At 48.0% G+C, this 24,391-nt stretch overlaps 1 protein-coding gene across 2 annotated transcripts in view; it reads left to right on the forward strand.

Moving 5' to 3' along the window:
* LOC139789119 (CBP80/20-dependent translation initiation factor-like) overlaps window positions 1–24,391 on the forward strand; it is a 132,858-nt gene that overhangs the window by 91,104 nt on the left and 17,363 nt on the right. The window contains exons 8-10 of one of the 2 annotated variants that reach the window (XM_071729645.1): window positions 3,280–3,712; window positions 5,491–5,820; window positions 15,631–15,786. In XM_071729645.1, the coding sequence (XP_071585746.1) occupies window positions 3,280–3,712; window positions 5,491–5,820; window positions 15,631–15,786 (919 nt within the window). The remainder of the gene's footprint in view (window positions 1–3,279; window positions 3,713–5,490; window positions 5,821–15,630; window positions 15,787–24,391) is intronic. The other variant, XM_071729646.1, reaches the window with a different exon arrangement.

Consider the following 24,391-nt stretch of genomic DNA (forward strand, 5'->3'; position numbering starts at 1 on the left):
TTTGAGGTGAAAATAGTTCTTTAATGTTAAATGGAGTCAAGAGGTGAGAGAGTGGTGTGCTGTCTGGATATTTCTTCTTGTAGCTAAAGTGGGGTACCCCACAAGGCACCCTACAGTAAAGGATGAGCAGAGAGGGACAGAAGAAGGATTTCTGCAACATTTTTTGGGGTAACTTCTTCCTCTTCTTGAAGATGTTGCTGTGGATTGAAGCATCAGCTGCCCCCCTTTGGCACTGCTAAAACCCTGTGCTGGGATTCCTACATGGTCTGGTTCCCTAAGCTTGGCAGGTCCACCCCATGCCACCATCTCAAGCAAGCATGGGGTTGTTTCCATCAACCCCCAGCTGGTATGTGTGATAGAGTACCCTGGTCTCCAGCTTGCCCTTTCTGGGCCTTCTCCATGTACCCAGCACCTTGGTGACACCTGAGAACAAGGATGGGCCATCCCAACCTTCCCAGCTTCGCGGTACTGTGCAGTCAAAAAAGTTTTAAGGTCTGTGCCCTCATTCTCCCTCCTTTGGCTCTTCTTGGCTGCAGAGTCCTGTTCCTTCTTGGCTTTTCTTCTTCACTGGGATGTTGGGAAGATAAAAGCAGACAAGGCAGCTTTTCCTGAATGCTGGATGATCCTCTAGACCCCTGCCTGCTGCCAAGTCATGGCCATTGCTTCTTGTTTGCCATTCTCCTTCTTTTGCCTTTTATTTCTTGCATTTTAACTTTTTTTTTTTCTTTGCCATATTTGTTTAACTCTGGTGTTTTCTGTCCTGTGGTCAACGGCTGCAGAACTTCAGTTTGCATTTCCTTTGCCAATGAGGATGTTGCTTTTCAGCAGCCCTGGATGGGGATGGAGCTGCCTCTCCTCTCCCTTTCTCATTGCAAAACTCCCAAACTTAATCTTGCACATTCCACGTTGGCTTAAGTGTTTTGGGTTTTTTTCTTTTGGGGGGGGGTTGTTTTTGTTTTGGGGTTTTTTTCAATCTTAAAACCTTAGAAACAGTTTGGTTTAGAATCTCATTGTGTCTTTAGGAAATAAATGTCCCTGCATGCATTTCTTGCAGGACTTGACAGCAGAGCTTGGTTCCCAGCTCATTTCCAAGACATTTTGCCTTCCCTTTGCTTAAATTAAAGCTACAGCCTTTGTTTTTCCTCTGAAATATTTGCAACTTCAATACAGCAGCAACCCTGTTCTGGCTTAAAAGCCAAATCTGGGAGAGCAACCAAAGAGTTAAACTCAGTTAAACTCCAAGCAAAACCACAGAAAGCAAATGCTGAGTGATATCAGCAAAACTCTTTCCCCCCCCTCCCCAGGCTTAGGGCTGGGTACTAGATAAGGGTGGTAAACAACTTTTATTTTGACATTCCCCTTTTCTGAAGCTTTGCTCTTTACCAAGTGGTTTCTGTGATGGCATTACTGAGAGGAAACACAGAAACGCCAGGAAAATTTGATGTGGAGAATCTGTCCTCATAAAATGCTTGTAAGCTCCAGCAAACAGGAAAGCTTCCCCCACCTCCTTTTTTTTTTTTTTTTTTTAAATTCCCTGCCCTCCAGCTTGGTTTTATTAAAAAACAAACAAACAAACAAAAACCAAAAAAACCCACTCTTGAATATCTCAGCAAACCAGATCCGGTGGGCTTCTTCTGCTGCCACCACGAACAAGGCTCTTGGTCCTGCCTTGGCCAAACATGAGCCCTTGGGGTGTTTTTTTGGATGGGGAAGAGCCAGTTGGCCTGGGGAAAGAGGGTTTGAACTCCTGGGGATGCCAAGGAACACACGTTTGATGAGCAGATGGCTTTGGCAGGATAGGTTGGAGCCTGTTTGGCCGCTGACCATTGAAATGGATTTGTCAGTGGTTCTCCATCACCCTGAGGGTGATGAAAATCAAATGAATTGCTCTGTGATTGCTTTAAAAAAAAATGCTGATGATGACAGAAGTAGGGGCCTGGGGTGAGGGTTGAAGCTGAGTTCTGATGGGTGCAAACCAGTGGGGTCACTGCAGCTGTTGTGGTTGTTTTGCTTTTTTGAGGGATGATGGTGGGGAGGTGTCCCTTGTGAAGCTCCAGAGCTGCTCCCAGGTAAGGAGATGAGGGTTGGAGCATCCCAACGTGCTCTCAGATCCAATACTGAGTGTGAAACAGGCAGCAAGCAGGCAGGGAGCTGCTGCTGTAATCTGAGGTGGGTGCAGGTGACATGAAGAGTGTCTCCATTGTAATTGTGTTCTTGGTCATAGACTCATAGAATGGTTTGGGTTGGAAGAGACCTTAAAAATAATCTAATTCCAACCCCCTGCCATGGGCAGGGACACCTCCCACCAGCCCAGGTTGCTCCAAGCCCCATCCAACCTGACCTGAGACACTGCCAGGGATGGAGCAGCCACAGCTTCTCTGGGAAACCTGGGACAGGGGCTCAGCACCCTCACACCAAAGAATTTCTTCTTTGATGCTGGCAATCTGGCTCTGCCTTCTCCACCCAGGAAAGCCCCTGTGGAATTCTGAAATACCTGAGGCTGCCAAAGCATTTCTTCCATTCAACCAATGTTTTTTTTGAGGACCTGCCATCTTGGCTACCTGTAATGGTCAGCACACAGGGGCTTGCACACCCTTTCAGAGCCTCTGTAGCCTCTTGAGCAAACCATTTGAGAGCAGTTCCTCCTCTTTGTCCTTGTTGCATTTCCATGCTGTCCACTTGGAGCCATATTCACCCACTCTCCTGTCTCCAGGTAATGGTGCTGGTTCCCTGTGCTGCTGCAGCCAAGCATGGTCCTCAGCTTCTTCATCCATGCATACATCCTCTCCCCATGTAGCAATGATGAAGCACATATATGGAGAAAGACCAAACAAAACCATTGGGTTTGGGCACTGGTTTTACTCAGTAATTTGCTTTTTAGCCTTTTTATTCCCTTTTCCACTTAGAAATTCCTGGTACTGCAAGCAGATCAAGAGCTCCTTAGGTCTTCAGAAAAAAATATTTCTTGCCTGACTTCCATGCTGCCAGATCTTCCCTGTTTTAGTGTGGAACCAACAAAGAAAACAGAAGCATGGGAGAGATTTTCCTGGGAACCAAGGACATGTTGTCTCACTGTTCATGGAAAGTTTCATCCGAGCTTCAGCCCCATGAGTTGGTCCTAGGCTATAGTAGATGCCCCAAAATTGCCTCTTCTTTTGTGTTAGGGAGACCCACAGTGTCCACTTACCAAGGCTGAGGGGTTTGGGTGGGGTAGATGTGTTGACCAAAAACTTTTCCATGAAGGAAAGGGTGTGCTAACAACTTCCTTTGATTTTCCAGGAGACAACAAAGACTTCCTGGTGGGAACAAGCCTCAGCAGCACGCAGATCATCAGCAAGGTGGCACCAAACACAACAGGGACCACCAGAAAGTCTACCAAGGAGGCCAAGCCCCTCACTCCTCAGGTAGGACGGGACACCATGGCTACAGCCAGAACCGGAGATGGCACCACAACCAGAAACACTCCCCCAATGACAAAGAAATTCACAGAAATGTCAAAGAGACTGAGAATTTGAAAATTGAGGACACCACCATCTGCACAGTGCACATTCCCATGGAGACTCCCCAAGGGCAGGAAGCTGTGGAGAAGCAGTCCCAGCAGTACCTCCAGGAGTCAGAGACCAAGAGGAAAGACATTATTCACAGGGAGAGGCCCAAGATCAATTTGCTTCAGTCTTCCAAAGACAGGCTGAGGAGGAGACTAAAAGAAAAGGTATTTATTTCTTAGGGCAAAACAGAGGGTTTTTTTGTTTTCCAAGAGTTTGGCTCTTGGCCGTTCTCCATACAAAGGTTGGGGTGGGCTTAAGGAACCTTTCCATGAATGCAGCCAACTTAATCTCCCAGTGTCAACGCTTCTCTTGAAGTGTCCTTCTGCTTCTTCAGGTCTTTTATTGACGCAAAGATATGGCTCTTAGCTTGACTTCTTGGTTGAGGTTGCTACCAGGTTGAGTTCTCCAAAAAGGGCTAGGAACTCTCCCTGTTTCTTGGGGAAGGCTGGTCCACAGGTGGGTTCTCCTTCCCTAATGGTTGATCCTAATTGGCTGCCTCCTGGTCTGCAGAGCTCATCCACTTTGCAAAGTGGTTTTAAAAAAAGGCAATTTATCTCCATAATTACAGAGCTTTGACTTTTGAGGGCTGAATACTTGGAGTCAGCTACTTAAAAGTTGATATCCATTTATCTCAGCCATGAATTGAAACACCTTTATTTTTCCCCCTTCCTTCCAACAACAACAAAACTATTGCATGCAAGTGACAAAGACGAAATCCTTTTTGGAACCAATTTTCAGCTTTCTGAAGAACTTGGAGATGATATCTCCATGCTCCTTGGAGATAAACTCAGATTCTTTCTCTTGAGATTCTTTTGTCAGGGTGCAAAATTCTTCCATGAGACTATCACCAATGAGATTTCCAAAAATAACTTGAACATAGATGATTCCACTGAAGTTCATGTTGGAAATGTGCATTTACTATTTCTGGGTGTGGCTTGAGGGGGAGGAATAGATTTTATTTTTTGGTTATTTTTATGTTCTTTAAAGCAATGGAATCACTGCAGAAACTTTCAGAAAATTCATTTTAATGCCCACCTGGTCAATTTATAGTCTTATAAGAAAGACATCACACATGCATCCACTCTTCGGTGGGCTTAGGCAACACAACTAATCTTCTAATGTGAGCTTTGGATGACTCCAAGTGCCAGCTGGCATTAGGGTTGTCCAAAAAAATTGCTACAGGTTTCTGTTGAAGGGCACATTTTAAGACGAAATTGGAACATAGGGGAGGGAGCAGACAAGAATAAGCAGGATGTGTGCCTTGGGCTGGGGAAAAGGGACAAATACATAGTTAAATGCTAAAAAGAAGTAATAAGTTACCTGGTAATGATGGGAAGTGAGAGTTTTAACAGTCAAATGATGGACAAATTAAGATTTTTTTTCTACAAAAAATCTTTGCTCTTGATTTAGCTCATTAAATACGTATTTAAAAGTAGATGGGTTTGTAGATTTCTTATTTGAGCATTTGGGGGAAAAAAATTGTCCATTATCACCATGTTGAAGACAACCCCAGAAACCTGTCCAGGATGCCCAAGGCAGTCAAAGGTCAGAATGAAAACCAGAAATCATTAAGGCTGGAAAAGATCTCTAAGATCATCAAGTCCAACCATCAACCCAACTCCACTAGCCAACTAAACCCTGCTCAGATCTTGGCACCCTGGCTCAGGACCCTCGAGCACATCTTCTCCCTGAGTCAAGGGGGAAAACTCTGGGATTAAGGACTGTGGGAAATTAGGAAGAAAAAAATCCACAAATGTTTCTGGGGCAGTATTTGTTCACTTGTGGTTTTTAATGCTGAGATGAGACCGCTGTCTCTAAAAAAAAATTGCTTCTAAAAAATGCTTTGCTTTTTCTCTGTTTGTATGTCTCTCCAATCCCCTTTTCCCTTTGCTGTCTGTGGAAGGACAAGATCTGATATATCTGTTTTTTCCTTGTGTAACAGATGCCTTGTCTTTCCCTTTTCACGGACCAGGACGAAGTCACGGTGGAAACCACCAATCCTGAAAAGAACAAAATGGACAAATTAATTGAAATCCTCAACAGCATGAGGAACAACAGCAGTGATGTTGACTCCAAACTCACTACCTTCATGGAGGAGGCCCAGAACTCTACCAACTCTGAGGAGATGCTGGGGGAGATAGTCAAAACCATCTATCAGAAAGCAGTGACGGACCGCAGTTTTGCTTCCATGGCAGCCAAGCTCTGTGACAAAATGGCCCTTTTCATGGTGGAAGGCACCAAATTCCGGAGTCTGCTCCTCAACATGTTGCAGGTAATGAGATAAAATTATGAGATGTTTTTGGAAATATGGTATCTCATGCCAAGGCCCATCTGGTAACTGAGGGTGTTGCTTGGGGCAACCCCCGGTGAGGGGCAGCAGCATCATGGCATGAAGAGAAGTGAACTTGGAGGTTCTTACGGTGGAGGATCTTTGCCTCTCTTTTTGGCTGAAGTTCAGAGATACCAAGTTAAGTTGGGGTTCCTGAGTAGGCTGTTGGTTGCACCACCAAGCTGGTCTAGTGGAAGGGGGGGCTGGAATTAGAGGATCTTTAAGATCCCTTCCAATCCAAACCATTTTGTGATTCTGTCACTCAGATGAAGGACTGGGTCCTGGTTTCTGATTGCAACCCAGCAATTTGTGTCTTTGCTAATTATTCTGAGTGAGTTGTTTATTGGTGTATGCAGCACTGGTTGATGGTTCTGCTCCAAACCCATCAGTGACAGCAAAGTTACAGAGGAGAAAAAAGCAGCAATTCTGATAACTGGTCCCTGGTGATGGGGAAACAAGGTTGTCCTCAACTGCCTGTGGTCTGCTGGGGGGAGTGTGTTTTGCTGTAGTGCCATCATCAAAGTGGGGGTTGCTTTCTGGAGAAGGTATCTCATGGGCCTTCATCTTTCTGCCTCTCTGGAGAGAGGGGCATTTTGAATAATAATGAAAATCAATGTTTAGCATAACCCCTGAGTGCAAGGATCTGCATCTCATGTACAGGTGGGGATTTTTTTCTGATTGATTTCTTTTCAGAGCATGGTATTATAAAGCAGGAGGAGATAAATTGGAGTCAACATCAGGCCCAGATTTAGGAGTAAGGGGCTGGAAAGGGCTTTAACCCATCTAAGCATCCCACTCCTCCCATGCTAGGTCATTTGTGTCTTCTCCTACTTGGCTAATTGATGGTAAGAAATCCAAAATGAAGTCCAGGAGTGATGGTCATTCAAAAATTAAGGATCAGGGCTGTCCTGGCTTATGGAGGACTCTTACAAGTTGCTTTCCTCTCTTGCCCCAGCATTTCCACCCCTACCAGCAGATCCAGCAGCATCAAGTGCAATAATAACTAGCTTCATATTCAGCTCTTCATAGCATGAATGTAGGATAAATAATACATCTGCTGTCTCCAGAGAGTTACAAAGTGCTTTCCAGAAACACGTAGTTCATATGTCCATTGTGGAAAGTTGGGAAGAAATGAAATGCAAAGGCTGAGCAGGATGTGCTTTGGGACTGAGTTCATGTGCAAGAGCATAGAAAAATGTGTAAAAGGGATTTGCTCAGCCCCATCTCTCAAAATTGTGTTGATGGGGCAAAAGATGACAGATCATTACAGGTCAAAAACAAAGTGCTATGTTAAATATTATTTAAATATGTTTAAATATGTTAAATATTATTAGCTATGTTAAATATTATTAAATAATTCACCATTTCCTTTTTGATAGTAAAAGATTTTGACTTCCTCCAAGCACAGGAGGTTTTTTCCCAACCAAAATAATTGGCTGCATTCACAGGAATCATGAAAGATTTTGGTCAACCCCTAAACAGGGAATTTTTATGATGTTTTCAGGCTTGATAGCCCTGGTTGGAGGCAGAGATGTGGATGAAGTGCAGGAGAATCATCACAGCTTCTTTGATGTGAGATAAATGGGTTGATGGTATCAATAGATGATCTACTATCAGTATCAGTGGGGTATATTGGATAATATAAGGATATTATGGGGTAATGTGGATATCATATAGGCTTAATATATGGATATTGTGAGGTACTATGGGGGTCATATTGATATATTAATATAACAATAAGATATATTGATATATAGTTGATGATATAATATTACCCAGCTCCAGTCATGGCCCCTTCACCATCAGATATTTTCCATCAGCCACTTCGAGATAATTTAAAAAAAATTAAAATAAAAATAAAAAAAACCCCAACACACCACCAACCAACTTGAATAAAACGCTTGCTCCAGAGCTGGATTTATGTCTCTTTAGCACCTTTCAGACTAATCTGATCCCTGGATGTAAGGAGCTCAGCTTACTGGGCATTGGCGAGCTGGGGAATTACTCTGCCGGGGTGTGATAAATCGGAATCAACGTGATCCCCTTCCTGTGCTGCTGGTGCCTGAGGCCAGATCCCTCACCCCCCCATCTGCTCCCAGCAGATGCTTCTTGTTTTGTATAGCCTTGTTTGTCCCTTTCTCTCAGCACTGTGATGGCAACAGCTCAGTCCCACCAGAGGATCTCATAAATTAACCCGTTAAGCCACCCGACCAGCATCCTGGTACCCATAGACAGCATCCCTATATCCCACCAGACCTTCAAGCAGACAGCAAAAGGGTTTTCTCCCACCAAACAGGCAGTAAAGTGAATAAATTGTCTTTTTAACCTAGCTTCTCTTGTGGTTTTAGCTATTGACAAGGTGATTTTGCAGGGGAGCTTCACATGTTCACAGCTTATCTCAAGGGGCTTGGTTTGATCCCAAAAGAGATGCCAGCATGGGAATGTTGTCACATTGCAGCATCTCCCCCATGGGCCTTGCACCATTTCAGGCTTTAATGGCATCTATTGGGAAAACTCTAAATATATCCTTCACTCTGTGGTTTTGGTCCCAAATCTTGGCTGAGTCTTGAATTTGGGTGCTGTGAACCTTTGGGAAGGGAGACATGGATGAGGGAATCATAGGGTGGGCAGCTGGTGGGGCTGGAGGAGATGCTGCCATTTGGGGGCTCAACTTTTGGGTTTGATTTTCTGCTCCTTGAGTTTGGTTTGGTCTTTGGTAGAAGAGATTTGGGGGCTGCGCAAGCCCTTGGGCTGGACCTCGACTGAGTTGGTCCCAGGAATCTTGGATGGATGGAAACATTCAAGAACGTTTTGGTAGACACATATATGGTTTCTTCACCCCTCTAGAAATTAATGAATTAATAAGTTGAGAGCAAGAGAGGATTTTCCTTGTTGTAGTTGGCATGCTCAGGCTGAAATGCTTTTTTTTTTTTCTTTTTTATTTGTTTTGGGTTTTTTTCAGTTGGGGGGGGGGGTGTTAAACAACGTGCCCCAAACCCTTCACATGTAACATAAGTTGGAGTATTCCTCTGTTGAAATGGCCATGCTCTTTATAGAGGAGCAGTGTTTGCATCTGAGTTATGCAGAGCCAAGGGTATTATTAGAGTGGACATCACTGAGGCTGTAATTTTACACTGCTCCCCTTAGCAACCACGGCCAACAGCACATCAAACAGAAGGCTGATACCTTCTTTTAATTATAATTAAAAAAAAACTCCAAACCAAACCCACCACAAAATGCACATCTCACCGCAGGGCAGCAGAGCCCACGGCCAGAGTCAGAGCATGGCCAAGTGCTTGGAAATGCCTTGGTGCCCATGGAGAAGGGTTACTGCTGTTCCATACCCTGTTCCATTCCCTGCTGGCTACCCTATGGGACACCCTCCTGCACACCCTGTAGAATATCCTCTGGCACATCCTATTGCACATCCTCCTGCATCCCCAGCACATCAGAAATTGTGTGACCAGCAGGAGCAGGGCAGGGATTGTCCCCCTGTGCTGGGCACTGAGGAGGCTGCACCTGGAATCCTGGGCTCAGTTCTAGGCCCCTCAGGACAAGAAGGACATTGAGGGGTTGGAGTGTGTCCAGAGAAGGGCAACGGGGATGGGGAAGGGTCTGGAGCAGAAGTCTGCCCAGGAGCAGCTGAGGGACCTGGGGGTGTTGATCCTGGAGCAAAGGAGGCTGAGGGGAGACCTTCTGGCTCTCTGCAACCCCCTGAGAGGAGGTTGGAGCCAGAGGGTTGGTGTCAGTCTTTTCTTCCAAGGAACAAGGGATGGGACAAGAGGAATTGACCTGGAGGTTGAGATTGGAGCTTGGGAACAATTTCTCCCTGGAAAGGGTTGTCAGGGCCTGGCCCAGGCTGCCCAGGGCAGGGGTGGAGTCCCCATCCCTGGATGGCTTTCAAAGGCACTTGAGACACCCAAATTTGTAGCCTTGAGGTCTGCTCCGGGGACCTTCAGACCTTTTTCCCTCCCTATCTTTAAGTGAAGCCTCTCTGGTGTCTCCCAGGCAATGCCTTTTCCAAGACAAGTAGCACCACTGTGTTTTCTGTGCACAAACTGGACCATCTGTAATGAAATTAAATTAAAAGCAAGCACAGAAAGAGGACTGATAGGTTTTGCAGTCTGTGCTGGACATGACCTACAGGTCAGATGCTCTCCAGACATGCTCAGGTTCTCCCACCTCCACCTCTGTCAAACCCCAAACCATTCCTCATTGAAGACCCAAACCTTCTCAATTCTCCAGGACCTAATGCCCCAACATCTACATCCCAAGGAGGGACTCACCCTGCATTTTCCTCTTCCATCCTCCACTTGGGTTAACAACAGTTTTTTGGCCAGGTTTTTGATGAAGCCCCTCTGGAAGTGGTCACACCAACCACCCCAAACACAGATGAGTCCACCAAAACCCCAGAAAAAGCTCACAGGGATTCAATTGATGTTTCTACCATCAGAGCAAACACAGCACAAAATCAAGGAAGGGCCATTCCTGGGGCATCAGCAGATGAAACTAAGATGATGAAGAAACCCTGCATAGGTATGTGATAGGGTGTGCAACTGAGAAGTGTTCCATCGTGTGTGTGACAGGGTGTGCAATAGGGAATACAATAGGATGTGCAATAGGGTGTGCAACAGGGAATGGAATTGCTGTGCAAAAAAGGTATGCAATAGGGAATGCAACAGGGTATGCAATTTAGCATGCAAAGGGTGTGCACTAATGTTGCGTGAAGGGAATCTCGCTGCGGGCGCGAGCTCGGTTCGTGAACAGAGTCAGTCGAGCTAGTGCTGGTTCGGATTGGTATCAGAGAACTAAGTTCGATCCGCCTGGCTCGGGACTTGTCGGAACCACCTTTTCTCTATCGGGCATGCGCATCTTGACCAGTCCCAGCTGGCCCAGGCGGGGCGTGCACCTGCCGCCTACACACTAAGGCATTCAATAAGGTATATATCATAAGATATGCAACAGGAAATGCAACAGAAAATGTTATAGGGTATGGGTTAGAGTGTGCAACACAGTAGGCGCTAGGGTGTGCCACGGGGTACATACATTAGGGTATACTATAAAGTATGCAATAGGGTATGAAATAGAGTATGTAACAGGGTATGCATAGGGTATGCAATTTGGTACTCCTTAGGGTATGCCATAGGGTATTCATTAGGGTATGGATTCTCTATGGATACTCTAATCCATAGGGTATGGATTAGAGTATGCAACACAATAGGCACTAGGGTGCACTGTATACCATAGGGTATGCAACGGGGTATGCTATAGGGTGTGCTGTAGGGTATATCATAGAATCATTAAGGTTGGAAAGGACCTCTAAGATCAAGTCCAACCAGCAACCCAACACCACCAGCCAACTAAACCCTGTATTCAAGTGCTACATCCACATATTTTTTTGAACACCTCCAGCGATGGTGACTCTATACCACTACCTGGTATAAATCCATTCTCTTTTAGGTTTAAAGAAGTTCACCCAGTAAAGGCACCTCCAGATTATCTACAGCCCAGGGCACCCCCAGATTAGTCATTCAGTTCCCATTTAAAAATACAGCCAAACTGATGAAAGATCATTTGCTCACTACCCTGACATCACCACCTAAACATGGTGCAAGCCAACCCACAGGTTATTTATATAGGACTCCACGAGGCGTTTCCAGAGCAAATCAAGTTCACCAGGCAGGGCAGTGACCCAGCTGTCTGGTTACAAAGCTCTTCAGCCTCCTCAAAGCTTTTCATTGGTAGTGTTGAGGGCTAGAGGTCAGGGCACAGCTCCATCAGATGTGCCCCAGGGATACAGGACATGGGTTTTGTTCTCTGTTGAGCTGCTCTTCACTGCTGGGCAGCTCTTCACCTCTCCCATACACTTGGTCTACCTCATCCAGGCTGCAAACCCTTTGGAGAAGTGGTTGAGTTGCTCTCCACATTCTCCATGCCCAGTGTGATGGGCCCCAGGTCGTCCAGGGAGCATGGCTGACACGTGGCCAGGTGAATCACAACTATGGCTCCCTTGACCAAATTACCTAAATTACAGCAAAGGTCTCCTCAAACATGAGCATCCCAAGGGATGTGGAACACCTCTGCATGGAAGGTGTTTGTATTGTCTTGTCCACCTGTCCATACCGTGGTCAAACAGAATCACAGAATATTTAGGTTGGAAGAGACCTCCAAGATCATCCAGTCCAAACTTTGACTAACACCACAGTCAACTACTAAACCTGCTGTCTGATGGCCAAATTTAAGGACAAAGCTCCCTGTGCCACCTTTCTCCTGCTCACCATGACACTGGTGTAGCACCTCCCTGCAGGGCCAAAGTAGTGGGTATCTCAGGATGCTTAAGGGGAGCCCTGGTGCTGCAAGTCCAACCACCATGAAGATTCAGGTCCTGGTGAGCCCAACTTGCCTGTAGGCAACCATGGTCCACAAAATGTAATCCCCACACCTGACAAAGTGCTTTTCCTAATTTGTTGAAGGAATCCTTATCACCCCTACTTTTGCAGAGTACATGCAAACCTTTTCCTTTTGCTCCCAGGGAGTTGCTTCATGGGTACTCCTGAAGTTTGGCCCAACCTGAGGTTGCAAATGGAACAAAATCATTCCTTCTGTGGTATCACATTCTGAGTTACAACGTTCATGTTGACCTCTGAATCCATCCCATATTCCATCCCCTGCTCCTGTCCTTCCTCATCAAAATCTGCACAAGGTTTTTTGGTGACTTGGTGAAGTTGGGAGAGGACCTCAATCTCTTTTCATTTCTAGGGGTCTTTTTCTTCATCTGTGAAGTTGGGTGCAGAGCATTCAGTGATGTGTCTGCTGGGTGGCATCACCCACCGGGTGCCATAGGATGAAAAAAGGAAGGTGCTGGGTGGTCGCATCTCTTCCTGCCCAGTTTCCATCCCAGGTCTGATGTGTATAATTTGGTTTGGTGGCTGTTTTACGGAAATTTGGTTGGTTGGTTTGATCGTTTGGGTTTTTTTTTTTACAGAAAATACATTTTTAAAGAGAAAATGTTGAGTTGGTTTGCTCTTTGCCAGGTTGTGGAGCAGGGTGTGGAATCAGGAGAGGAGGAGAGTTTCCTGCAGTGGCTTTTCTTCTTTTCCAGTAATCTGGGACCGCAGAGCCCATATGGTTGTTCGGAGCTGCTAGGAATTTCCCAGCATTCCATAGGGATCCCAAAACATGGCTCAGCTCCCCAGGTCTATCACCATGGACCATCCCATGCAGGACAGGGGGACATCCAGGCTGGGAGGGGCAGGGTGGCTCGGGGGCTGGAGCCAGGTGAGATGCTGTGTGAGATGCAGGAAACAGCTCAGTGCCAAAGGATGGAAAGATCTTGGGACATCAAGGAAGAGCTCTGGGGTTCAAAGGGTATTTTTTGTCCCAGAGCAGAGGTGGCTGGGGGGTGACCTTAAGGGTGGCAAGTCTGGAGATCCCCATGGGTGCAGACAAGGGGCACAAGGTGCTCTCATTTGTTTTTTTTTTAATTTCTTAGTAGTCAAGAGGTCATTTCTCTTCAATTTTATTTTTTTTTTTAAATAAAATTCATATGAAAACTCCACAAGTAATTCCCTAACCCTGGGGTGATAACCTGAGCTGGCAAATCACTCTCTCCTCCACCACTCCCCTGGGACTGGCTGGAGAATGAAAGGATGAACTCCACAAACACCCCAAGAAAAGTCTGAAAAAACCCAACAGGATTTGGCTGCAGGTTGATTTTGGAGTCGCAGACAGAGTTGGGCAATTGCTTTAGAGAAATGGGTGGAGAGAGGAGTTAGTCACCATGAGTTGGTTAATAAGTGCCTCATTTATTGGATAAGTATTTTTCCTGGGTATGCAAATATATTCAATGATTTGTTGGGGTTTTTTTCTCTCCTTTTATAATGAAACCTCAGACTGGCTCCTGTCTCTGTGTCTGCAGTTGTGTCATGAAAATAATTGTATTATAATAATAATTGCTTGGCTTTTTTTTTTTTACCTGCTGCTTTACTTATTTTTGCTTCAATAGTAATAATAATAATAATAATAAATTTTAAAAAGAACTCCTGTGTGCTGGCCAGGACATAAGAGTGAACTTTCCTGTGGTCACTTTTATATCTCCCCAGCTTTGCAGAGTGGAGGTTGGAGCCTTGGTTGTGGCAGCAAAGCCCTTTGTCTGGGCTAGAAGGAATAAACTGAGATAAAAAAAGATGGAAGGTGATTTATTTAGATGCTGGGTTTTAGATGCTGGGTTTCAAATGTTGTGCAACCAATGGTGGGAGCACACGGTGTGGAGAACAAACTTGTCCTGCTCTTTCATTTCCCCCCACCCTGCTTGCTTAGTGCCCGCTGATTTTTAATACCAAGGAGAGGTTGCTATGGAGACAGACAAGCAAAGTCTCCTGGGACATACTGCAAGGACCTCTGCAGCATCACTGAGAGCCCAGGGACACCCTTTTGGCATGGAGGGTGATGACTCATGCCATCTTCTAGGAAGGTTTTTATTTGCTTTCCTAGGTTGCTCCTTGCTCTTTGTCCCAACACACACATCCCTTTTCCCATCCTGCCTTTGGGCAACCCCTGTGGTTTGTTTTTTTCTCCCCAGCTGGAGGACTGGTGGGGAGGCAGCCATCTCCCTGCAAGCTTCCTCCTGGTGGTGCTCCATAAATCACGTCATTCGGATAATCCTTGGTCATGGCAACCACCAGTTCAGGAGCAAGGTGATCTTTTAATGCCAAGCTTGGGCTCTTCTGCTCTTTTTCTGTTTGGGCAAGGAGACAGACTCTGCTGTCATTTTTCAAGACCCCATGGAGCAGCCAGACCTTTAGGATGTGTCCTGATGGACACTGGATCTGCTGCAGATATCATAGAATCATCATACAATGGGTTGGGTTGGAAGGGACCTTAAAGATTATCCAGTTCTAACGCTCTGCATGGTTCCAACCTCCCACCAGCCCAGGTTGCTCCAAGCCCCATCCAACCTGACCTGAGACACTGCCAGGGATGGGGCAGCCACAGCTTCTCTGGGAAACCTGGGACAGGGGCTCAGCACCCTCAAATTAAAGAATTTCCTCCTCATGTCCAACCTCAATCTCCCCTCTTCAAGTTTTAACCCATTGCCCCTTGTCTTCTCTCTACACCCCCATGTCCAAAGCCCTCCCCCAACTTTCTTGTAGCCCCTTCAGATATTGGAAAGTTGCTCTAAGGTCACCTGGGAGCCTCCTCTTCTCCAGGCTGAACAACCCCAATCCCTCAGCCTGGCTTCACAAGAGGTGCTCAGCCCTCTGAGCATTTGAGTGCCTCTCCTCTGGACACCTTCCAGGAGCTCTGTGTCCTTCACAGTCCTTCAGGTAACAGAATGAACAGGCAGGTCCACCTGGACCACCAAGCCCAGCCTGGCCACCAGCATTCGTTGCATTTATTCTGCACTTCATTTAACCTCTTCGTTGCTGCTTTGTTTCAACCTTGGTTGGAAAACAGTCCCCGTGTGTGTGTGAGGGGGAGGGCAGGACATGGGGACAAGCCAGGACAGTTATTACAAGGCTTGGTGCTCTTTCTCCAGTACCTGGTGGCTTTGCTGTGTTGAAATTCCAGCCACCATCTGCGTTGAGTAACCTCCCTGTTGTTGCTAGGGTCAGTCTGTCTGTCTTTCTCCCCACCACCACCACCCCCCTTGAGTTCCCATTTCCTCCTCACTCTCTCTCCAGACAGCCCCTGCCTCTCCCTGGGTGATGTGGTTTTGCTGATGCAACCCTCTTGTCTCTGTCCCTCTTGCAGAAGGATTTCACCATGCGGGAGGAGTTGCAGCAGCGGGACGTGGAACGCTGGTTGGGGTTCATCACCTTCCTCTGTGAAGTCTTTGGCACCATGAGGAGCAGCACTGGTGAACCCTTCCGAGTCCTCGTCTGCCCCATTTATACCTGCCTCAGGGAGGTAAATACCTTCAAACTTTGCTTTGACCACCCAAGGAGAAGGTCCACCTATACCTTTGAGCCATCGCGGTACAGTGCTGAGATGCCCATGATCCTTTGGGATGTTTGCTTTAGGATTCCTAGAGGTTTCCTGCATATTGGCTTGCTGTTCATTAAAAGCACATGGGTTGGTGCTTTTGGTCCTCCAAGCAGGACCCTGTTGCCCAAGGGTTTGCCAAGCCCAACGTTGCAAAAATCCACCCCTCAAAAGGGATTAAATTGCTTTGTAAAAGTAAATGAAGCCACCTGAAGAGGTCAGACAGGCAAAGGGGAAGAAAAGGGGAAAGAGATGAAGTCCCATATGTCCATATTCCCCTACCTAGTACAGCAGAAACCCAACCCTGACACCAGCTTTGGGGACATTTCAGAACCTTAGCTCCTGATGGGCTCATTTCAGAGCCTGAGCTCCCCTTGGTCTGGAAGTGGCAGAAACCTCTGTGAGGACAAACAGAACAGGCAACTTGAGTGTTAAAGTTAAGTAGAGCAGAAGAACATCTTTGTTGGCAATAAGGATGGTGGGATAGAGTCTACCTTCAGCAAGTTTGCTGATGACACCAAGCTGTGTGGTGTGGTCAGCACACTGGAGGGAAGGGAGTCCTTGACAGGCAGGAGAGGTGGATCCATGCAAACTTCATGAAGTTCAACAAGGCCAAGTGTGAGGTCCTGGGTCAGGGCAATCCCCAGCACAAATCCAGGTTGGGCAGAGAATGGGTTGAGAGAAGCCCTGAGGAGGACTTGGAGGTGTTGGGTGAGGAGAAACTCAACATGTGCTGCCAGCCCAGAAGCCACCTCTGTCCTGGGCTGCATCCCCAACAGTGTGGCCAACAGGGTCAGGGAGGGGATTGTCCCCCTCTGCTCCACTCTGGGGAGACATCCTGCAGTGCTGGGTCCAGTTCTGGGGTCCAACACCAGAAGGACATGGGGCTGCTGGAGTGAGTCCAGAGGAGGCCATGGAAATGCTGGGAAGGCTGGAGCAGCTCTGGAGCCAGGCTGAGAGAGTTGGGGTTGTTCAGCCTGGAGAAGAGAAGGCTCCAGGGAGACCTTAGAGCACCTTTGAGTGCCTGAAGGGGCTCCAGGAAAGATGGGGAGGGACTTTGGACAAGGGCATGGAGGGATGGAATGAGGGGGAATGGTTTCAAGCTGAAAAAGGAGAGATTTAGGTTGGACATGAGGAAGAAATTCTTTGTTGAGGGTGCTGAGCCCCTGTCCCAGGTTTCCCAGAGAAGCTGTGGCTGCCCCATCCCTGGCAGTGTCTCAGGTGAGGTTGGATGGGGCTTGGAGCAACCTGGGCTGGTGGGAGGTGTCCCTGCCCATGGCAGGGGGTTGGAACTGGATGATCTCCAATGTTCTTTCCGACCCAAACTCTTCTGGTTGGGACTCTAGGGATTGTAAGAGAGGGCTTTCCCCCATCCTGTTTTCAAGATGTAAATCATAGAATCATAGAATCATAGGGGTTGGAAGGGACCTGGAAAGATCATCTAGTCCAACCCCCCCTGCCAGAGCAGGGCCCCCTAGAGTACATCGCCTAGGAACGTGTCCAGGCGGGTTTTGAATGTCTCCAGTGAAGGAGACTCCACAACCCCCCTGGGCAGCCTGTTCCAGGGCTCTGTCACCCTTACAGTAAAAAAATTTTTTCTGATATTCAACTTGAACCTCCTATGCTCCAATTTACACCCATTACCCCTTGTCCTATCACTGGTCACCATTGAGAAAAGCCTAACTCCATCTCCCTGACACTCACCCCTTACATATTTGAAAACATTGATGAGGTCACCTCTCAGTCTCCTTTTCTCCAAACTAAAGAGACCCAGCTCCCTCAGCCTTTCCTCATAAGGGAGATGTTCCACTCCCTTAATCATCTTAGTAGCTCTGCGCTGGACTCTTTCAAGCACTTCCCTGTCCTTCTTGAACTGAGGGGCCCAGAACTGGACACAATACTCCAGGTGCGGCCTCACCAATGCAGAATAGAGGGGGAGGAGAACCTCTCTTGACCTACTAACCACACCCTTTCTAATGCATCCCAGGATGCCATTGGCCTTCTTGGCCACAAGGGCACATTGCTGGCTCATGGTCATCTTCTTGTCTACCAGGACCCCCAGGTCTCTTTCACCTACACTGCTCTCCAGCAGGTCAGCCCCCAACCTATACTGGGACATCGTGTTGTTCTTCCCCATATGCAAAACTCTACACTTCCCCTTGTTGAATTTCATCATGTTTCTCCCTGCCCAACTCTCCAGCCTGTCTAAGTCTCTCTGAATGGCAGCACAGCCTTCTGGTGTGTCAGCCACTCCTCCCAGCTTAGTGTCATCAGCAAACTTGCTGAGGGTACATTCTATACCCTCATCCAAGTCGTTGATGAAGATATTGAACAACACCGGTCCCAGTACCGACCCCTGAGGGACTCCACTAGTCACGCCCCTCCAACCAGATTCTGCCCCATTGACTACAACTCTCTGACTCCTTCCTTTCAACCAGTTCCTGATCCACCTCACTACCTGATCACCAAACCCATACTTGATCAACTTATCTACAAGGATGCTGTGAGAGACGGTGTCAAATGCTTTACTGAAATCAAGATAAACCACATCTACCGCTCTTCCATCATCTATCCACCTAGTAATTTCCTCATAGAAGGCTATGAGGTTAGTCAAACATGATTTACCCTTGATAAAACCATGCTGACTGCTCTTGATGACCCCCATGTCCTTGATATGCCTGGAGATAGTGACAAGAACAAGTTGTTCCATCACCTTTCCAGGGATGGAGGTGAGGCTGACCGGTCTATAGTTACCCGGGTCCTCCTTCTTGCCCTTCTTGTAGACTGGAGTGACATTTGCTATCCTCCAGTCCTCAGGCACCTCTCCTGTTACCCATGACTTATTGAAGATGATGGAGAGTGGCCTAGCAATGACCTCCGCCAGCTCCCTCAGCACCCTTGGATGCATTCCATCTGGACCCATCGACTTATGGATGTCCAGATTACTCAGCTGATCCCTAACCCAATCCTCATCTACTATGTCAAACTCTTCATCTATCTTGACTACTTCTGGGGTTAAATGAATCTGGGGCTCATGCGGAAGCCCTGCAGGAGTAAAGACAGAGGCAAAGAAGGCGTTCAGCACCTCTGCCTTCTTTATATCCTCTGTCACCAGGGCTCCCAGCTCATTCTTTAGTGGGCCAATATTGCCTCTAGTGTTAGTTTTGCTAGCTATGTATTTGAAAAAGCCCTTTCTATTATCCTTAACCCGACTTGCAAGGTTAAGTTCCAAGGAGGCCTTAGCTTTCCTAATTGCCTCCCTACATCCTCTGACAACAGTCCTATATTCCTCCCAAGTGACCAGCCCCCCCTTCCATGATCTGTAGATTTTCCTTTTCCACTTAAGTTTTCCCAGCAGTTCCTTTTTTAACCATGCTGGTCTCCTAGCTCCCTTACTAGATTTCCTAACCATAGGGATGCTCTGATCCTGTGCTTGCAAATAGTGGTTCTTGAATATTGACCAGCTATCTTGAGCCCCTTTATCTTCTAACACCTTGTCCCATGGGATTTCTCTTAACAGTCGATTGAGGAGGCCAAAGTTTGCCCTGTGGAAGTCCAGGGTTCTGGTCCTACTGGGTATTCTGTTCCTTCCACACAGGATCCTGAACTCTACCATCTCATGATCACTGCAGCCAAGGCTGCCATTGACCACCACTGCTTCAACAAGGCCCTCCTTGTTGGTTAGTACAAGATCCAGCAGCGCTCCTCTTCTAGTCGGCTTGTCCACCATTTGCATTAAGAAGTTATCATCAATGCACTGGAGGAACCTCCTAGACTGTGAAAAGCTGGCTGTGTGAGTCAACCAGCAGATATCGGGGTAGTTAAAATCTCCCATGAGGACTAGGGACTGAAGTTGCGAGGCTGCTTTCAGCTGCCTGTAGAAGGCCTCATCAACATCCTCGCCTTGATCAGGAGGTCTGTAGTAGACCCCCACAACTGTATCACCCACACCAGCCTGCCCCTTAATTCTTACCCACAGACTTTCAACTTGCCCCTCATCAGCCCCTGCGCAGAACTCAACACATTCTAGTTGCTCTCTCACATAAAGAGCAACTCCACCACCTCTCTTCCCCGCCCTATCTTTCCGAAAAAGCACATAACCATCCATGGCCACATTCCAGTCATGTGACCTATCCCACCATGTCTCTGTTATCGCTACCAGATCATAACCCTTAGCCCGTACACTGACCTCTAACTCTTCTTGCTTATTCCCCATGCTGCGTGCATTAGTATACAGACATTTCAGGAAACAAACAGAGCGCACTGGTGGGACTAAATCCTCCCTAGACCACCTGCCTTCAGGCCCTGGTTCGTCCTTCTTGTTTGTCAAGGGCAGCTCCATAAAAAAACCTTTACTAATTATATCGATATGCCATGCATGGATTTGCTTCTTAAAAATACATCTCTGCTCCTTAGCAGGGCAGCTCTGTCCCCAGGGTGTCACCAGGGAAAAAGACACTTATCTGAGCTGATATGAATGAGCCTGAGTCTTCCAGCTCTCTTACCCAAAATGATCTGTGACTGCTCACTCCACAGGGTTGTCACCTTGACTCACACCATTCCTTTTCCATGGCTCTGGGATGGATTTTTGTCTTGCCACTTTTTTTTTTTTTTTGCCACTGTCATCTTCTCTTGATGCATAGGGCCAACCCAGGAGAACAGAACCATCTGACAGTGGTGATAGGTGGTTACCTGAGCCAAAGCCAGGCTATAGGTTCAGCTGATGGGGAACTCTTCCATCCACACCTAGGAGAGGACAGGGACCTTGGCTAAGGGTGCTCCTTGAGGTGGCGGAAGCTTCCTAGCAGGACAAGGTGTTCATCCTTTGGTGAGCTTCAGGAAGCATGTGTGGTGGGCATTATGGGGGCAATGCCCATGGACCAGATGGTTTGCAACCAGCTGGCAGCCATGACAATTCCTCCACATGCTTTGGGATGGGTTTGCAAGGTGTAGTCGCTCTCATGATGGGGTTTCTCTTCTTGTTGCTCAACCCTTCCATCTCCAGGTACAACTTCAGCTCTTCACCTTAAACTCCTCCCCCAGCAGAGCCCTTCTGTGCTGCCCACCGTCAGACTTTGTTTCCTCTGCTTCCATCCACCCATCCTTTGATGGATAAACCTTACCTGAGGTGAGATACTGTCTCTCCCTCTGCCTGATCTTTCAGCTCCTCTTGCTTTTTAGTTTCTCTGTTTCCTTTTTTTTTTTTTAATTTTTTTCCCTTTTCCTTCATAACTTGGGCAGACTCAAGCAAAGGTCAGCAAGGGAGGGAGCAAGAGGAAGGGGAAAGTTGCCTGATGACTGAAGCAGGAATTTCTCTTCCCCCTGCAAAGCTTCCTCTCTCCAGCTCCTTTCCTCTCCCCTAATTAAGGTCTTGGAGCAGCTCTGGAGCCAGGCTGAGAGAGTTGGGGTTGTTCAGCCTGGAGAAGAGAAGGCTTCCAGTGCCTGAAGGGACTCCAGGAAAGCTGAAGAGGGACTTTGGACAAGGGCACAGAGGGATGGGATGAGAGGGAATGGCTTTAAACTTAAAGAGGGGAGATTGAGGTGAGATATTAGGAGGAAATTCTTTGTTGAGGGTGCTGAGCCCCTGTCCCAGGTTTCCCAGAGAAGCTGTGGCTGCTCCATCCCTGGCAGTGTCTCAGGTCAGGTTGGATGGGGCTTGGAGCAACCTGGGCTGCTAGGAGGTGTCCCTGCACATGGCAGGGGAGTGTGTAGGCAGCAGGTGCCCGGACGGTGCCCGCCCTGCCTGTGCCCAGCTGGGGCTAGCCCAGATGCGCATGCCCGGGTTCGGTAGGGTGTGGTTTCTGGAGAGAATTCCAGAGCCGGACGGATCAAAGTTAGCTCCTGATACTAATCCAAACCAGCACTAGCTCGACTGATTCTGTTCGTGAACTGAGCTCGCGCCCGCAGCGAGATTCCTCTCACGCAACATCTGGTGGAGAATGCGGGCAGCAATTTCGGTCTAAACCGTCTCCCCGAGCGTTTCTTCCGAAAGTGACCCTTCTCCACAGACCGTTCAATACCCCGAAAGATTCGGGTAAGAGAAACCCTTTCTTCTCTTCGACATCGACATCAGTAAAACCGATGATGGAATCCTATGCAAGCAAACCCACCGGCACCGCCGTTGCCGAGCAGATTGTAGTCCAGGCGGAAAGGCAGGAATCCCTCCGCTATCCGGGTCCTGAGACCGCCTGGAACCTCCGGGGGGAGGTGCATGATCTGCTGGCAAGTCTCCACTATGGGGAGATCAACGGCGACATTGTTGGTGCGGACAACACCTGGCGGGTCGTTTGCGGTCTGTTAGCTCTTACGAAAGCCGAAATAGAAGTGGCAATTGCCACCGCCGCGTCCCCATTACAAAAGACCGAGGTATTTCCCCCGAAGGAAATGCCCACTGCGACCCCCTCGGCACCTTCCTTCGAGGGGGAGGAGCCCGAGAGAACGCCAACCGTGACCCCCTCGGCACCACCCTCCGAGGGGGAGGGAGCCCGAGAGAACGCCGGCCGTGTCCCCGTCGGCGCCACCCCTGGAGGAAGTCGACACACCGGAAAATGATGGGGCGGAAACCGCGGCTTGCAGCACCTCCGGCTGCCGCGGAGAGTTACCCCCGCCGCCACCCCCGGCCCCACGGAAGGCTGCAGAGATAAAAGCAGCCCCTCAGCCAAGGTGGCTGTGCGTGCGGCTGGGCTTCCCCAGCCTCGGCCCCACCCTGGTGCACTTCGCCATCACCTGGCTCGGCTTTTGCCTGTGCCGGGCTTTCGGCGCCTTCTCCCCCAGGAGCCTGCAGGCTTCGCGGGTGGTGCCCTTGGCCCTCAGCTTCTGCGGCTTCGTCGTCTTCACCAACCTCTCCCGGCAGACCAGCACCACCGGCTCTGAACAACGAGGCACCTCGCAGCTAAGATCTTTGCGTATTTGTCATCTTTTCCCCCATAATAAAAAAAAAAAAAAAAAAAAAAAAAAAAGGGGGAAATGTAGGCAGCAGGTGCCCGGACGGTGCCCACCCCGCCTGTGCCCAGCTGGGGCTAGCCCAGATGCGCATGCCCGGGTTCGGTAGGGTGTGGTTTCCGGAGAGAATTCCAGAGCCGGACGGATCAAAGTTAGCTCCTGATACTAATCTGAACCAGCACTAGCTCAACTGATTCTGTTCGCGAACCGAGCTCGCGCCCGCAGCGAGATTCCTCTCACGCAACAGGAGTGGAACTGAATGTTCTTGAAGGTCTCTTCCAACCCTGAAAATTCCATGATTCTATGATTTTCACAGCAAGGTCTGGTGGGGTCAACGTTGGGATGATTTGCCACAAGAAGTAAAATGTGGGTTCAGCTCTTATTAAAATGCTTTGATGGAACGTGGTGACTTTAGACTGAAAGAGTTTTTTTCTGCTAGGAATAGCACCTGGATTAAGTTGGAGAAGGGAAATGGGATGCCCAAGCCCAGCCCAAAGACTGGCAGTGAAGATGGTGAGGGGTGTGGAAGGATTTTTATGGTGAGCAGAGGAGAGCCCCCGTGCAGATGAGAACCAGAGGACTTTTGCAGCCATCAAATCTGGGGAGCTTGGGAAAAGAAAAACAAAGCTGAAAAGTTAAAAAGAAATAAAAGAGCTTTCCTCCTATTCTTCCCTTGGAGCTTTGGAGAATCAAGTGTGATCTGGAAAAGGTCATTGTTCCTGGGAAAAGCTTCTCCCCAGGACTGCTTCCTGTAGCCAGGGCACCATTGGCTTGGACCTTGTCTTCTTCCGGGCCTGACTGTCCCCACATGGAACTGGTGGTGGCATCTTCCAGGACCACATTCCTCCAGGAGTCTTTTATCTGAGTCCATGAAAACACTTTTAGCAGTTTCAAGAAGTTGTCCTGCCTCCCACTCTTGGTGGTCCAAGCAAGAGGGATGTCCCACTGTCTTCTCCCAACCCTACAAGCCCATGCGCTCTTTATTTCCTTTTCCTTTATTTCCTAAAACCACACCAAATGTGTCCCTGTAAATCTCCATCTGCCCTTCCAGGGTGGTGGGGAGTGGACATGCTGCCATCCTTGCTGCCCCAAAGCCTCTGCCCCATGCCCAAACGGAGGGCCACATCTGTCCCTGCTTCAACAAAACTTCACGTTGTCCTCCAAAACCAACTAAAACCAGAAAAACAACAAAGGGACTTTGGTTCTTCTGGCCTAGTCATGTTTTTTTCTTTTCTGTGGCCTCCAGCAGAGTCAGCAAAATATAGAAAATGGGTTAGGACCAAAGATCAGCAAATCCTTGAAGCATCAGTGGGGCAGGAACACTCCAGAGCCCTGTGCCTGGTGCAGCAGCTGATGTGTGGCTACTGAAGACTTAAAGATAATTAATATTATTATTTGCCATCTATTTTTCACTGATCATCACCTCTTTTGCCTTCCCTTCCCTCTTTCCACAGCATGGTTGGAACTGTCTGTTCTTCATCTAGCTCTTTGTGTCAACATACTTGGCATAGGCCACCCCAGCTTGTTCCTCCCCCCAAAAAAATTCATCTCCTGGTCCTGCTGGGGAGGAGAAGTGGGTCCTGAGAGG

Source organism: Heliangelus exortis, chromosome W (genome assembly GCF_036169615.1).
Source record: "Heliangelus exortis chromosome W, bHelExo1.hap1, whole genome shotgun sequence".
Lineage (NCBI taxonomy): Eukaryota > Metazoa > Chordata > Aves > Apodiformes > Trochilidae > Heliangelus > Heliangelus exortis.